The 16,187-nt window shown below is 39.2% G+C and overlaps 2 protein-coding genes across 2 annotated transcripts in view; both read right to left on the bottom strand.

Annotated features, from left to right (window-relative positions):
* Positions 1 to 404: 404 nt before the first annotated feature.
* Positions 405 to 7,899, bottom strand: LOC124795606 (piggyBac transposable element-derived protein 4-like). Its single transcript, XM_047259677.1, has 2 exons — positions 7,051 to 7,899; positions 405 to 557 (listed from the first exon to the last, which is right to left on the bottom strand). Exons 1-2 carry the CDS (start codon positions 7,897 to 7,899, stop codon positions 405 to 407), a joined length of 1,002 nt encoding a protein of 333 aa, XP_047115633.1.
* Positions 7,900 to 9,456: 1,557 nt separating this feature from the next.
* Positions 9,457 to 16,187, bottom strand: part of LOC124795425 (probable cytochrome P450 303a1) — a 151,738-nt gene continuing 145,007 nt past the window's right edge. The window contains exon 10 of the mRNA XM_047259453.1: positions 9,457 to 9,638. Coding sequence (XP_047115409.1) covers positions 9,457 to 9,638 — 182 coding nt within the window. The remainder of the gene's footprint in view (positions 9,639 to 16,187) is intronic.

Here is a 16,187-nt window from a genome sequence, read left to right as displayed (position 1 = left end):
ACTGATGTCCCTTTTAATGTCAGTTTTTTAATTCATTTCAGTACTAAGTTTGGCCTGTTGTCACCAGCCTCAAAAGTAACTTAATGTTACCAGTAAGGATCTTTGACAGTACAAGATGAGACTTCCAATATTTCTGTTACGTGCACGTAGTGAAGAGGACACTTTTCACTCAATAATGGAAAACACTATTTTTCCCTGATAATATGAGTAGTTATTTCCCCAAACATTAATTTACAAGGAGCAAAACCAGTCAATTAATTCCATAAATTGGTTATTGTGTTTTCAAAATTCTGTTTGTGATTTGCTTATTACATATGTAGGGTGTAATTAGCTAATTTTCTTCATTTTTCCTCTCACCAATATTTCCCTCTAAAAAATAGGTTGAAATCTTCATATGTTTGGGTTTATACATTCCCAAACATTGCATAAACATTTGAAATGAACTGTAGCCCCTTGCCTGATGATGATGATGATGATGATGATGATGATGATGATGAATAAGGAACTGTCACCTTACGAATGTAGTCCTTTTCTAATTTGCTATTATTGTTATAGTCCTGTAATGACCATAACTTTCATGTAAATAACCCGTAAGTTTGTCAAAATGCTGTTCAGGGAAACACAACTCCCATTCCCGATGAAAGATTTTGTTCTGAATAATAACCCTTTGTGAATAATATAAACTGCAAACCATGGAAACTCCAGGTAGGAATATCAACACTGTAGAGAAAGGTAGATTGCTACTTACTGTAAAGAAGACACATTAAACAACAAACAAGCTGTCTGCAGTTTAACATGTGTTCTCTGTGGTAAATAGCAGTATATCTTTTCCTCCATTATATAATACTGCTTTAGTTTTGGAAGATAGGAGTAGTTAATAATAAACGTGAATTTTATCAAATAGTAAAGAGGTACAGGAAGAGTATTATGCTGTTTCTGTTTTTTACCACAGTTGTTTTTGTGTTTATTATAATTTTAATGTGATCAGATGAGGTGTGTTTGGGCCCTCTGAAACCTATCACACCCTTGTCCATAAATTGTTAAATATCACTGTTTCTTGTAATTTTTCCATTACTTCTGAATTACCTTCTTCACTGTTAATATCAAAGTATTATGTAGGTGATGCCCTTGACATTTCTTCACTTACCTGGTAGGGATTTATTTCAATACGTAACTCTATGTCCAATGTTATGTCACTTTCCTTATCAACCACTTTTGTTGTCAATACAGGGTGTGGTAGATAAGTAATGAGACTGGCCGCCGCGCGGCGCCCCAGTCGCTCGCAGGGCGGTCTCCACCTGTACGTCACGTGCTGGGGGATCTGAGCTAGCAATAGAACCGGTTCGCAGTCGCGTCGGAGCTCTGGTGCAGTGAGAGTCGAGCTTCGCGTATTACGTTGTTTGTGTGCCCGTGACACTTGTGAAAACGCTGAAGATGGATCGCTCGATAGAACAGCGGTATGCAATCAAATTTTGCTTTCGCTTGGGCAAAACTGCTTCGGAAACTTTTGCTATGATTACGGAGGCCTACAAAGAAGACTCCCTATCAAGAGCTCAAGTGTTCCGGTGGTTTAATGAATTTAAAAACGGGAGGGAATCCGTTGAAGACATGGAACGATCTGGACGCCCTTCAGCGAGTCGTGTGGATGAAACGGTGGCCAAAGTGAAAGAACGCCTGGACTCCGACCGTCGTTTAAGTCTCAAAATGATCGCCGATGAGGTCTCCGTGAATAAATTTACGGTTCACCAAATTGTTACGCAAGATTTGATGATGAGGAAAGTTTGCACAAAATTGGTTCCCCGAGTGCTCACCGCCGAACAAAAGCAACAACGAGTGGGCGTTTGCCGTGAGATGTTGAATGATTTGGAAAATAATCCACACTTTTTAGACAACGTAGTAACAGGCGACGAATCATGGCCATTCCAGTACGACCCGGAGACGAAAGCCCAGAGCTCGGAGTGGCACACACCGGCATCCCCGCGGCCGAAGAAAGCAAGAATGTCAAAGTCCCACATAAGACAATGCTGATTGTGTTTTTCGACAAGCGGGGGTTAATTCACAAAGAGTTTGTCCCTCAGGGGAAGACTGTCAATGCCGAATTCTACAAAGAAGTCCTTCAGCGATTGCACAGAGCCGTCAAACGGAAGCGACAGGACCTTGCTCAACGCTGGCGTCTCCACCACGACAACGCTCCGGCGCACACAGCGTTCCTCGTGACCTCCTACTTGACCCGAATTGGAGTTGAAGTTTTGCCACAGCCACCATACAGCCTTGACTTGAGTCCTCCTGATTTCTTCCTATTTCCGAAGGTCAAAAGATGCCTGAAGGGTCATCGTTTCGACAATATTGCGAACATCCAACGTGCTGTCACGAAGGCACTAACTGGGATAACTCAAACGGACTACAGTGGGGCCTATGAAGCTTGGAAAACGCGCTGACAACATTGTGTCGACGCCCAAGGCGAGTACTTTGAAGAATATTAACGTTTTGTACAAATTGGATCAATAAATTTGTTTTTCTAGACTGAGTCTCATTACTTATCTACCACACCCTGTAGTTATGACACAATCAAATTTAAACAGGAAAGGAGAATAGGGGGAAAAGGCTAGTGGCGCCATTGGTGGGATAGAAGGTTATGTAATGCAGGAGCTAGAGCAGTAGCTGCAAGAACCTTCTAATCTTTTTCTTAAAAAACACGCGCACACACACACACAAACACACACACACACACACACACACACACACAAAAAATTGCTCCTCCCACCAGATATAGTTGTAGTCTGCACTCCAGACACACCAGCTAGAGACTTTTGTTATTTCATCGTGCACTTTCCATTGTTTTATAAATCATCAGAGCACTCCAGTTTCTTCAAGCTGTGAATCATTTTGTAGGCCTATGCTACCATATTTAACACTTAAAACACTGTATGTACGTAGTTCACTCCCCTGTCATTGACTTCAAAATTTGCGCTAATTCTTTTCATGATGCCACTTTTTTGACAGCTACTCTTGGTTTGCTACTTTAAAAAGTGAAGGGACTAATGACCTTGCAGTTTAGTCCCTTTCACTGCAAACCAACCTAAACTAAACCTGGGACACCACCTGTAAGTTGGCTTGCCAGGTACTCTTGCTTATGGCAGCTTCACTGTTACTCAATGAAGAAGATACACCTGTTGTGAAAGTATCTTATGAACATATGTAAAATAATGTACACCACACTGACTATAAATAAAAATGGAGTGTTTAAAGTTAATTACTGCAGTGTTCCTTGTCTGATGACCAGCTTTGTCACAAGTAACAGGATAAACACTTGTACCAGGTAGGCAAACTACATTCACAGGCAAAGTTATCAAATTGCACATGAGCACAGTAATGTTTGCAATTTCTTGTAGGCTGAGTGGCTCTACATTTTACGCAATCTGTCACTGCCTTACTAGTACAGGGTGTATACACTCTGGAAAATCCAGGAAAAACCTGGGAATTTTTTCATTTGGGAGAAAACCCATTAATTATTCGGAATCCGGGAATTTTTCAAGTTTCTAAAAACTTACAGGTGATTTTCAAAAATATATTTTAATAGCTATAATGACAATGTTTTATTTTATATCGTGTGCTTTTCATTTTTGTCTTTTGGTCAAATAATTTGGAAGATCCAGCTTCACTTAACACCATTCAGGAACTGATTCATTACACAATTATTTTAGGTACAATCACAGGTTACATTGCAATAATTGTGGAAGTAAATTATTTTTATTAGCATATGCACTTGGTACTGCTCTCAGACTAGAACTGATATGGGAAGTATGTAAAGTAACAGGTAAGTGGCCCCACAAATGTTTCAAGATATGCAAAAATTGTCAGTAGTTTTTACTATGTCAACAAACTAAATTGAAATCTCAGTGATTAACTGTGACAGAGAAGATGACATTGAAATTATTAGCCACAAATTTTCATGATTACTTACTGTCACAGTGGCAACAAATAGTGCGCTTACTAACGAAATATAATGCATTACAATTACACCAGCAGACATTTTTATACCATGAAAAATACAATAAAGAAGGGAATGAGTATAATGAAGTAGTAATTCTTTTGCTTATGAGAATATTTGCAGCAAGTATTCAAATCAGGCAATCAATGACGCAAGGGATGCTTCGTAACAGACTTAAGTATGCAGTTGTGCCATGTATAAGTATAGATAAGCATTTAACCTCTCCAGGCACATTTCACTCCTCTGTTTTCTTGAAAAGCACTGAGAAAATGACTTTATGTTTAACTTCCTCTGACTTTCATCAAAAATTCTTTTAAGAATTCTTATGATTTACCAAAAGAAATCTTGGTACATCAAGAATTCATAATGGTATATTTTGTGATTCTTCCACTAAACTTGTGCGTTGGATGCTATAAAATTGTTGTGACAATTTGCGTGAATGTAATCTCAAAGTTTGGATCAGAAATCGGAGGGCTGTACTGGAAATAAAATGAAATTTGGAAATGTGATGTTACGTGCTGAATCCCATAATCTCTTTTATTTTGTTGCATTCATTTATCTAACCAACATTATCTTCCTCTCTCAAATGGTTTCTCACTGTCTTAAGTTGTCACATATATCCCAGCTGATAGTTGAATAGAACTAAAACTAATTCACAGTAAACAGTCTCTCTCTCTCTCTCTCTCTCTCTCTCTCTCTCTCTCTCTCTCTCTCTCTCTCTCTCTCTCTCTCAATACATGGGTCACTCCAAAAGAAATGCACACTATTTTTGTAAAAATACAGTTTTCATTCTGCATGTGTGAAAGTTTTACAGTGTGTAGATACATCCTACCCACCTGTTTTCAAACTTAGTTCAACCTGTTCCCGTGAGTGGCGCCGTCACTGCATGTCTTCAAGATGGCTGCTACATATGACGTTCGTCAGAAGCAACGTACTGTCATAGAACTCCAGTGCTGTGAAAACAAGACAGTGGGAAACATCCACAAGAGATTGAAAAAGGTGCATGGAGATGCTGCTGTCGATCGCAGTACGGTTACTCGGTGGGCAAGCAGGTTACGTAATGAAAGTGGGCACAGCAATATTGAGGATTGTCCTTGCAGCGGCAGGCCTCGTACTGCACACACTCCAAACAATGTGCAGAGGGTTAACAAATTGGTGACTGCTGACAGACGCATCACAGTGAAAGAATGCATATGTGATGAGACTGAAGAAACTTCAAGCTCGACTGAGTCGTGTTCGACCACATTGGCCAAAGCAGGATGTTTTTCTGTTGCATGGCCTCATGTCAGTCAAAAAACCATGGAAGTGATCACAAAACTCGGATGGACATCACTGAAACATCTGCCTCACAGTCCTGACCTGGCTCCATGTGACAATCATCTCTTAGGAAAACTGAAAGACACTCTTCGTGGAGCAAGGTTTGAAGACGATGACTCCCTTGTGCACACTGCCAAACAGTGGCTCCAACAGATTGGTCCAGAATTTTACCTTGCGGGTATACAGGCGCTGGTTCCAAAATGGCATAAGGCAGTTGAGAGGGATGGAAATTCTGCAGAGAAATGAAAATATTGTTCCTAAAGGATGTATCTACGCACTATAAAACTTTCAAACATGTAGAATAAAAGATGGATTTTTAAAAAAAATAGTGTGCATTTCTTTTGGAGTGACCTTCGTATCTTGTACAGAACATTTCAAACAACCAAGAGGTCTTAGGTGGATATACTAAAATGGAATCAATACACACAAATCTCAGCTCAACACTTAGTAGTAACACTCACTATGTTGACTTGATCATTGTGTTGGACTTCCCTCCTTGTCTCGTGCAACTATTTTGTTGAGCAATGCAGCAAACATAAAAAGCATTCATTTAACTCTTTGATGCACAGATTTTATGTTTAATTAATTTTTTAATAAAACATGCATTTTCTATGTCTGGTGGGGTTGCTAATAAAGGAAAACATGAATTAAAATTTTTTATTGTATTGATTTTGGTTTTAGATGGTGGTATATATAATATACCACCATGCCACTTAGGGCCGTACCTAAAGTTTTTGAGATATCTTGGTTTGTGCTTGTAACTCACCTTTAAATTCTACTCTAAGCAGTAATAATTAGTATAATTAATGTAAAATAATTTTATTTCTGGCAATTGGTCATTTACAATACAAAATCAAATTACAAACCTTACAAATAAAATATGTTTCTTATTCCTTTTTGTGAAAATCTTGAAAGCACCTTTTTGTTTTGCTAAGGCACAAAGGCACTTTGCATTCAGCGCACATCCAGAAAGTGCGCACTTGCTTCTTTTTTGTACTGCATTTCGCACAACGTCTGGCGGTAGTACGCTCTGGCTGGTGGGATGAATTGTCGAGACGCTGGCGTGAGGAAACATATGGCTTGTTTTTCTTTACGTGGACTTGACTCTCATGAAGTCTAGATGGCCTCAATGGTGTTTTCTGGGTTACTAAGCTTTGCAGGATACTCATCCTGAAGACTTTGGCAGTCATTTTTTCTCTATCGCCTAGTTCCTTCCAAATTATATAGCTGTTGACGATACTGACATCAAGCAGGTGAAAGAATATTCGGTGCCACCACTTTTTACTTCTCCGGCTTATTTCATATGATTTTTTCAGTTGGTCGAACTTGTCGACATTGTTCATGTGTGCATTGTAATCCATCACTGCTTGAGGACAAGGTAGCTCTATGCGTGAACCATCTCTTTCACGGCGAGTCACTGTAGTAACTTCAGGACTGTGAAAATTTGAAAGGAGATGAACAGCTCTCTTATCTTTCCACTTCAAGTAGAGGATGCCACAGTTGCTGACCCTCCAGTCAAATTCACCTCTGCTTAATTCTTTGTCTGTTTTTAATTTGGGTAAATGTTTCCTTGTTGGTTGAACTGTCCCACAGGCATATATGTTTCTCTGCTGTAAACCAGCCAACAAGTTATAGCTATTGAAATAGTTGTCGAAATAAAGATAATGGCCTTTATTTACGAGTTCAGAGGACAAACTCAGCACTACATGCTCCCCAAGGCCTGTTTGCACTGTGTCACCTACTTTTCCGGTGTAAATATCAAATTTCAAGTTGTAAGAGGTCTTGTCACACAGCATCCACACTTTGTAACCACGCTTTATGGGTTTATCTCTCATGTATTGTTTCATACTGTTGCGGCCTTTGAATTTGATCATTGACTCATCAATTGCTAGGTGTTTGCTGGGTTGGTAACACTTGGAAAAAGATTCAGATAGTATCTTGATCACTGGTCGCAGCTTGTACAGTTTGTCATAACCTGGGTGTCCTTTTTCTGGATGCAATGTGTTATCATTCAGATGAATGTTCCTCAGTAACCATCCAAACCGATTTACTGCCATCAGAGATGCAATATAACGATCATGAAGTTCTGGGGCACTAGACCAGTAGTCTCTGTATGCTGGCATACGCTTTATACCCATCAAAATGTTGATTCCCAGGAAAGTTCGTATTTCATTGTCAGTTGTTGGAGTGAAAGACTTGCCAGATTGCGTCGCATATAAATTTGTTTGGAAAACGATTAGCTGAACTAGCTCTTTTGGAAATATTTTTTCGAATATATCGATAGGTTCTGGATCATCAATGTCCCTAATAAAAGCACTTGGTCCTGATTCACTGTCGAACTGCATTCCTGAGGTAGCATTGAATTGTTGTCCCCAAGTTGGCGCTGTGTCAGCAGCGCGTTTTGGCGGAGTGGACTCACTTTCTTCCTCGCTCTCTGAAACTTCGCCTTCAGACGACACAATAGCCTCCGCAACAATGCTTGCTTCATAATCAGATTCGTCATCTGTGGTGTCAACAGTGGAATCCTCGTCTGATGGAATTTCACACAATAATCGTTCGATTTCTTCATCTCGTAAGCCTCTTCTTGACATTTTCATTTTCAAACAACAGCCTGAATCCAAGTAAAGAATACGTAAGCAAAACAAAATGGAGAAAGAGCTAAAATAAGTCACAACACAATTAAAAACTAAACTTTGTAGCGGAGGATTTCGAATTTTATACTAGGAAACGAAATGCAATAGAATACTGCTACATGCACGGTGGTACAAATAATATACCACCAAAATAAATTGTATATAAATAACGGAAGATTGTGCATATGAATGTATACATGGGTTCATACCGTAGCTGTGACGTCCAAGATATGGAAAAAACACAGGCGCAACAAGAAATTCGTTATAAACCACTATTCACACGCAAAAACCATGCACAACTCAGCACGCAGCTTTCACAGTTGTAATCTATGCAATTCTTGGCGGGAACTGATTCCTTATAGGCAGTGAGTGCCATCTGTCTGATAAGTAGAGAACTAGGTGAGCATATTAGAGTGGTGGTCGTGCAGTTAAACCACTGTGCAAAGAGCCAAGAAAATTTTCAAAAGGTGGTATACTATGTATACCACCGTGCTCCAAAGAGTTAACAGAAGTGCACTGTAAGAATGTAATGTAAAAGAGGTAACAACATTTTTGCAGAGGCTTCTTGAAAACTGTGACACTTATTTCCCAATATATTTATTCCCTAATATCGTGCTGGTAATAAAGATTAGTTTCAGTTGAATTTTGATTCATACAAATACAGTGCAAGACCTGACTAGGTTTGTGTGCAATGAGCTTGTATCAGACATAGTATAAGAAATTGCAGATCCCTATAAATTCAAAATAAAGTTTAAAAATTTATGTAAGCCACTTCAAGTTACCAAGAATTGAAGATTTCTGTTAACTGTGTAAGCGGTAGCAATCTTCATTGTAAGGAAGGCTGTGTTGTGGCACATACTTAAGTATTGTCCTATAAGTATAATTTTCATCATGTAGCCTCTAAGCCAGCAGTGGAAGCTAAACAGCTGTTGTTCAATGTAACTGAGAAAGTAGCAGCTTTATGCAAAGTATTAGATTTTTTGTTAATAGAACTAAGCTTGAGTAAGCACAAACAGTTTGATGTATATCTTGACTAGTTAAACATAACTAAAGAGTCTTATTATGCTGGGAGAACACCATAAATAAACAGGAGAGTGAGAGTTCCGAATACACTGTGTGTTGACAAACATTTAAAAACTACTGTCATCGCATTTAAAAATGAAGCAGTACTTCAGCTTATATATAAAAAAATTGTTATACTTGTTCTTTGATTTGTGTTGAATATGTCTATTCATACATATTTTATTTAGAACTGTGGCATAAAAAATACTCTGTAACAGAATGTTGTAAATCAGCAACTTACATAAAATAAATACTATAATCAGTTTTTGGTCAATATCCAATTCATATACAGAGCATTTGCTACAACATAAAATTACTTTGAAAAAAAAAAATCAGCATTCATTCATTTTAGAATGCTTGCTTTTTGCAGCACACACTTTTTAGCGGTGACTTTTTGTGAAAAAATTAATTTATTCACAGTGTACAACTACGTGCTTCAGCTGTTCTCAGAGTTCATGATCTCAACTTGACAAGAGCACTGTATGGACGAGGTGATGGTGTAACACCGTCAATGGCATCAGTGGATGGAGGTACTTGATTTGGTGGCACTTCAAAATTGAAGTTCTGTAGCAGTGATGACATAAATATGAAGACGTTTGACTTTGCTAGAGTCTCTCCCATACATCGATGCTTTCCTGAAATTAAAAGCAGTAAGATAGATTAAATAAGGTCTTCACTACAATAAAACCAGTTCCTGTACCAAACCAAGCCAAGTTTCACTTGATATTTCCAAAATTATAAATTCTGTTTTATTTAACAGCTTCAGAAGTGAAACAGTGGGAGTGAGACTCACGCAACAAGACAGACAAAATCAGAACATTTTTATTGTTGGGAATGTGCTTAGCACCTGGTAAACTAGAAACAACTGGAGGAAGGCTGACCTGCATGTGAAACAGTTCTATTACAGAACATTTATGACATCTCCCACGAGAAAGAAATTAGAAGAAAGGGTGAGAGGAGAAACAAACACTGGATTGTGAGGCAAGACAGAGAAAAGTACAAATAGGTAATGTGTCAACAGTCAGAGCTTAAACCAGAATAGTTTGTGTATGTGTCAAGTTAGTTTCCTTAAATTTCTTTAGGCATTCTGTTATCTGCCTCACCTCTATCTTCCCTCCTAGTTTTTCAGATATTGTGCATCATTTTTATTCTAATGTTATGTGTATGTAGGTGAGCTAATAGGCTGCGTAAAATTGGTCCAAGGTAGGGTGTATTAGTTTGCAAAGCTGTTGAGATAAAAGAAATTATTCTGAAGGGAGACAAATATGTGCGGTGGGGCACTGGAATTAGATAGTAGGAAAAGGAAGAGAAGGAATAATAACAGATGAATATGGACTGGGGGAGGGAATGAAAGAGGAATCCACCTGGTAGAATCATCGCCAATATTGGTTTAAGAATCGTCAAAGGAGGTCGGATACATGTAAGAGACGTTCCCACCAACATACAGTATCCAGAACTGCAATCCCGACCTTATAATCCTACCTGCTGACAGTCTCCATCACTGCTGTTTTGAATTGCAAGGATTAATCCATCTACAAACCCTGCCATAGTGATTCCATTCCAGAAATCCAGCAAGATCACCAGTCTCTCCTCAAATACAAAGGATCATCCCAGTCCATCTCTCTTTTCACTCTGCACTCCTATCTTCCACATGCTTCCTAAAGTCCATAAACCCAACCACCCAGGATGCCGCATTGTGGCTGGTTACTGTGCCCCCATGAGAGAATCTGTGCTCTCATAGACTAACACCTTCAGATTATTATCTGCAATGTACCCTGCTATACAAAAGATATGAGCCATTTCCTCCACTGACTCTCCACAGTTCCTGTTCCTATACCACATGGTGCCTTGCTTGTCACTATTGATGGCACCTCCTCACCACTATGAACTCTATCTTTCCCAACATCTGATGGATTCCAAACCAACAACCTCCTTCCTAGTCGCCATGATCGACTTTATCCTCACCCTCCAATTACTTCTCCTTTGGAGGCATAACCTACAAACAAATCTGGGGATGGGCACCATCCTATGCCAATGTATTCACGGGCCAATTAGAGGAATCCTTCCTAAACATCCAGAATCCCACACCCCTCACCTGGTTCAGATTCGTTGATGGCATCTTCGCAAAAAGATCAAGGGTGAGGACACCCTATCCACATTCCTCCAGAACTTCAACACCTTCTCTGCCATTCGCATTTCAACCAATCTTCCTCAACCCAACAAGCCTCCTTCTTCGATGTTGGCCTCCTTCTCAAAGATGGCTACATCAGTACCTCCATCCATATCAAACCTGCCAACTGTCAGCAGTACTTCAACAACTGCCACTCACTCAATACCAAGAAGTCTGTTCCCTACAGCCTAGCAACCATGACTGTCGCATCTTTAGTGATAAGCAGCCCTTGTCAAAATGTAGCGAGGGACTCACTGAGGTCTTCACAGACCATAATTATTCTCCCAACCTTGTACAGAAACAGATCTCTTACGCCTTGTCTCTCCAGTCACCCCCTCCCCCCAATCTCCCAAAGTCTCACTGTCCAGTCACAGAGGAGCATTTGCCTCATGACTCAGTACCACCCAGGACTGGAGCAACTGAATCACATTATCTGCCAGGTTTCGTACTACCTCCCGTCATGCTCTGAAATGAGGAATGTCCTACCCACTATCCTTCTCACTCCTTCCACAGTGGTATTCAATCACCCAGTGAACCTACACATTAGCCTTGACCATCCTTACATAACCCCTTCTCCCAGCACCTTGCCTCAGGGCTCATATCCTTGTAATAGACCTAGATGCAAGAACTTTCCTATACATCCTCCCACCATCACACATTCCAGACTGGTCTCAGGCATCACCTATCCCATCAGAGCAGGGCTACCTGTGAAACCAGTAATGTGATCTGCAAGGTAAGCTGCAACCATTGTGCTGTGTTCCACTTGGGCATGACCAACAAGCTGTCTGTCCACATGAATGGCCACCAGTAAATTGTGGCTGAGAAACGGCTGGACCACCGAGTTTCTGAGCATGCTGCCCAACACAACATTCTTCATTTTAATGACTGGTTCACAGCCTGTGCCATCTGGATCTTTCCTACCAATACCAGATTTTCTGAACTGGACAGGTGAGCACTTTCCCTGCAGTACATCCTACATTCCCAAAACCCTCCTGGCCTCAGCCTTCGTTATTCATTGTCCTGCATGCACCTGTCCCCTTACCAGTTCCCATTCCACTGCTGCCTTCTATTCCACAAGCACACCCACAATCTTTCTGTTGTGCCTATCTGTGGAACCAGTAAGATGGTGGAAGACTATTGTATACAGCATAAGGGTTGTACACCCTTGCTACAGCTGGGCAAATGTGCTATTGTAGAACTTGGACCTGCGGTGTTGTCGAGTATCTAGAGCGGCACAAGAAGCATTGACCACTGCTGAGATACTGCACAGCGAAGTGGTATTACAAGGTGCCAATGAGATACTAGGAAGAAGCCATATCTCCTGTAGTTCCAATGTGCCTCTGCCCTGAGGTACTGTAGCCAGAGGCCAGGAGGGCAATTCTGTTCAAGGTCGAATTCGGCTTGAAATCCAGCTTTGTAATTAAACAACATAGGGACAGAATTAGTTCTACTTGCTCACCTGTTGTTGGCTGACATTTCACTGTCCCAGTGTCTCGTGTTTGGCATCTTTGATTGTGTGGTGGACTAAGTTGTTTGCTTTGTTTGTTTCTCTGTGTGAACACATCATCTATTGGTGCAGCCATGGCCATTGGGTGCTTAAATTGCTGTTCATAACAATCACTCATTGCATTTGTGGTTTGAAAATGACAGGGGTGTTCACACATTGAAGGATGTTACTGAGCTGCATTCCCATACAGTGATTGAACATTTGTTGTATGTATTCTAGTATCTTGACTTGCTTTATATCTTGGCATATGCCTGGTCATCCTGTCTCTTCTTCTGATAAGTTCGTCACTAGTCCCATTTCTGCTGCTGCTTCTGTTCCTAAATACTTTCATCTTTCTTTGCTTTACTCTGTCAATAGCCTGTTATTCAATTTGTGAAGGCCTCTAATTTTACAAAACTTTCTCAGAGGATAGCAATGACATCAGCAAATCTCATTTTTTATATCCTTTCACCCTAAATTGTAAACCCACTTCAGAACCTTTCTTTTATTTCTTTTATGTCTCCTTTGATATGAAATAAAGGAGAGAAATTGTCTATGCCCATTTTAATCACAGCATTTACCTCCTGATTCTTGTATCGCAGTACACCAGCTGGTGTACTTCACTCTCGGAGTTGATACGAGATTGTGTGGTAGTTGGCATAAAAGGATACACTTTAAAGTAAAAAAGGTAAAAAATTGTTGAAAACATATTCTTACTATTTACAATACTTGTTTATAAACAATATTTTTCATTTTGTTATCCGGGGTATATATGTACAATTTTTTTTTTAATTTCCTACGAGAGCAAGCTATTGATAGTTGACAGTGAGAGAAGCAGGAGTCTTTGAGGTTGATGCCGCAATATTTTAAAGTTTGTCCTTGTACTTTGTTAATTGTAAAACTGTAGGCTAATGTGATTGGAAAGTGCAGTCTTTTAAACTGGAATGGACGTTCAGTAATCATCACTGGTATTCTGGGGATAAATGTGTGTGTCTTTTGTAACTTCTAGTCATAAGTTTGCCTTTGGTGATGTTATTTGACAGCTGTTTGACAGCCATCCTTGTTTAGTTACATAGTTTTGGTGAGTTGAGATTTCCAATTAGTATGATCAGAGCCCCAATTTTAAGACAAAGGCAGTATAATGGCATTCCTGACTTGCAAAGAGCTAAGAAAGTCTGAAGGAAGTTCACACTTTCTTCAATGTTTACCATTGTGTTGGTAAATTTGTATATTCTCTCTTCACCAGGAATTTTCTTTTGAATATTAAAGTTAATATTGTTGACAATATTATTTTTTAGTTGCCAAAATTGCCCTTTCAAATAAGCAGTCTGGATTGGTATAATTGTGAACAATGTTTGGATAAATTTGGTTGATGAGTTTATTTTCAGCAGTGACTATGTTGCAGAAATTGCTGTTGAGTTTAATGAGGCCAATCATCTGGTTAGTAGGATATGTGCCTTCACCCATTTGTAAAAGTTGTTGAGAGAAACGTGCTGTTGTTTCATCTTTCGATAGTTCAACTCTCATATTTTTTATTAGTCGGGGTATTTGTACGTATGGCAGAGATGTGATTTTTTTAAAGTGTGCATTGATCTTATCTGCTGGTGTTGACTTGGCTATAACTGCAAGTGTTTGTTGAAAATCTTCTGAGGTACGAGTAGACCTCCTTCCACCACTTCAGGATTTCCTTGCAAGTCTTGTAATTTTCTGTCCATGGCTTTGGGTGGTTTTTTATGTGCCATTGTGCATTCGTCTCAGAAGATAATTTTAGCATGCTTTAGAAGTTCACCCTGTCCACAAGATATCCGCCCTCCTTGTAGAAATATTACTGGATACTGGAGGCATTATATGAACAGTGTGTGCCTGCAATGCATTGTAGTCCTTCCCTTCTTTCTTGTACAATTGTTTCATGCCTTGTGTTTTCATTGTTCACAATTTGATGGCGATTTTGTGTATCTGCAACATTCGTGTTCTCCAGGTGGTCTCTTGTTGGCTCGAATTATAACTTTATAGTCATCAGTCTAGTGCTGTTTTGAATATGTAAATCAGTTGATTGTATTTGTGTAAGGTCCTCTACTACTCGTCTCAATCCACTGATATCTGTGCATGGTTGATCACTTTCTGTTTCTTCATTTTTGATGAAATATAATTGCAGAAATTTATGATCTTTGTTGGGTAGTGGTAATAACAGTCCCATGTTGTGATAGAGTTGTCCTTGGACGGAAAAAAACATAATCGATTTCATTCCTGTTAGTGTTGATTGAAGTGACATCAAAAGAATTCATATGTATGTAGGCATTGGGTATGCTTTTATCTTTTGAAGAAAGTGCTTTGATTCTGGAGTTTCCCATGTCGTGTAATGTAAAAATTCCTGTGGAAGTGCCTCCAGTGGTGATAATCGAATTTGTCTATTCATGCAAGAGTATCCTGGTGTTTCTTTACTGAATTTTTTCATGTTGCGAAATTGGCAGATGTTATCCATTTTTCTGATTACAACATGTTTGTGTATCATCTCCTTCGTTGGGAACTTAAACATGCTTTGCACTCTTCGTCTGTTTCATTTTTTCATTGCTCTTTTTTGTTTTCACTGTTTTGCTTTGGATCTGGCAAGACCACCTCCTCTTTTACATTTAAACATTGTCGAAAATATAAATCAAATCAATTTTTATTAATAAATACACTAAGTACACTTTACACATGTTTCACACTTTATTTTCAGTTTATATTCACTGTATCAATTTGGCTACTCATGTGTCATATTCACTCACTGTGCTACTTTTTCAGTTCCTCCCTTCATTACTGATAGGAAACTGACTTCCAAACCCATGACAGATCTTGCTTTATGTACTCCCAACAATGGGTAGCCCCACCAGTGGCAAATTTCAGAACATACCAAAAGGGCTTCGAATGGTCCACAATGTTCCAGAACATTCCACAATATTTGTCAATGTTCTGGAATGTTCTACAATGATCTAGAATGTTTCAGGATGTTCCTGAACATTCTGCAATTCTTCCAGACTATTCCTGAACGTTTCAGAACATCACAGATCATTGTGGAACATTCCAAAACATTCTGGAATGTTGTGTAATGCTCTCGAAAGTTTGGAATATTCTAGACATTTCTAGAGGATGAAACTTCCCAGCCCTTATATCTTCAAAAGCACGCCCTTGAGGTAAAAACAGAAACTTTCTTCATGGATTGGGGATAGAGGGCTACCACACCATATAACTGCCTTGATCGCACTGGGACTTACTTCTGCATTTTAGCAGTACGCACATTGTACACTTTCTTTTATAATATATATATTGATTACCTGTCTCACCTTTTTGTTTATACTTATTTTTCTGAAGACTTCAAATATCTTGCACCCCCTTGTTGAAATCTTTTTCAGGTCATCAAATCTGAAAAATGATTTAATTTTTCTTAAATCTTGCTTCCATTATGAAGAGTAAAGAGTGGATTTCCTCTCTGGTCTTTTTTTATGTTTTCTGAAGCCAGACTGTTCATCATCTAACATCATTCAATTT

Source organism: Schistocerca piceifrons, chromosome 4 (assembly GCF_021461385.2).
Source record: "Schistocerca piceifrons isolate TAMUIC-IGC-003096 chromosome 4, iqSchPice1.1, whole genome shotgun sequence".
Taxonomy (NCBI): domain Eukaryota; kingdom Metazoa; phylum Arthropoda; class Insecta; order Orthoptera; family Acrididae; genus Schistocerca; species Schistocerca piceifrons.
Note: the sequence above shows the minus strand (reverse complement) of the source record. Positions and strands in the feature narration are given on the sequence as shown.

Coding starts and splice junctions, on each gene's coding strand:
- LOC124795606 (XM_047259677.1), bottom strand. CDS start 7,899: ATGTCAAGAAGAGGCTTACGAGATGAAGAAATCGAACGATTATTGTGT. Junction 558..7,050: donor TTGATATTTACACCGGAAAA/GTAGGTGACACA, acceptor TGGTCATTACAG/GACTATAACAATAATAGCAA.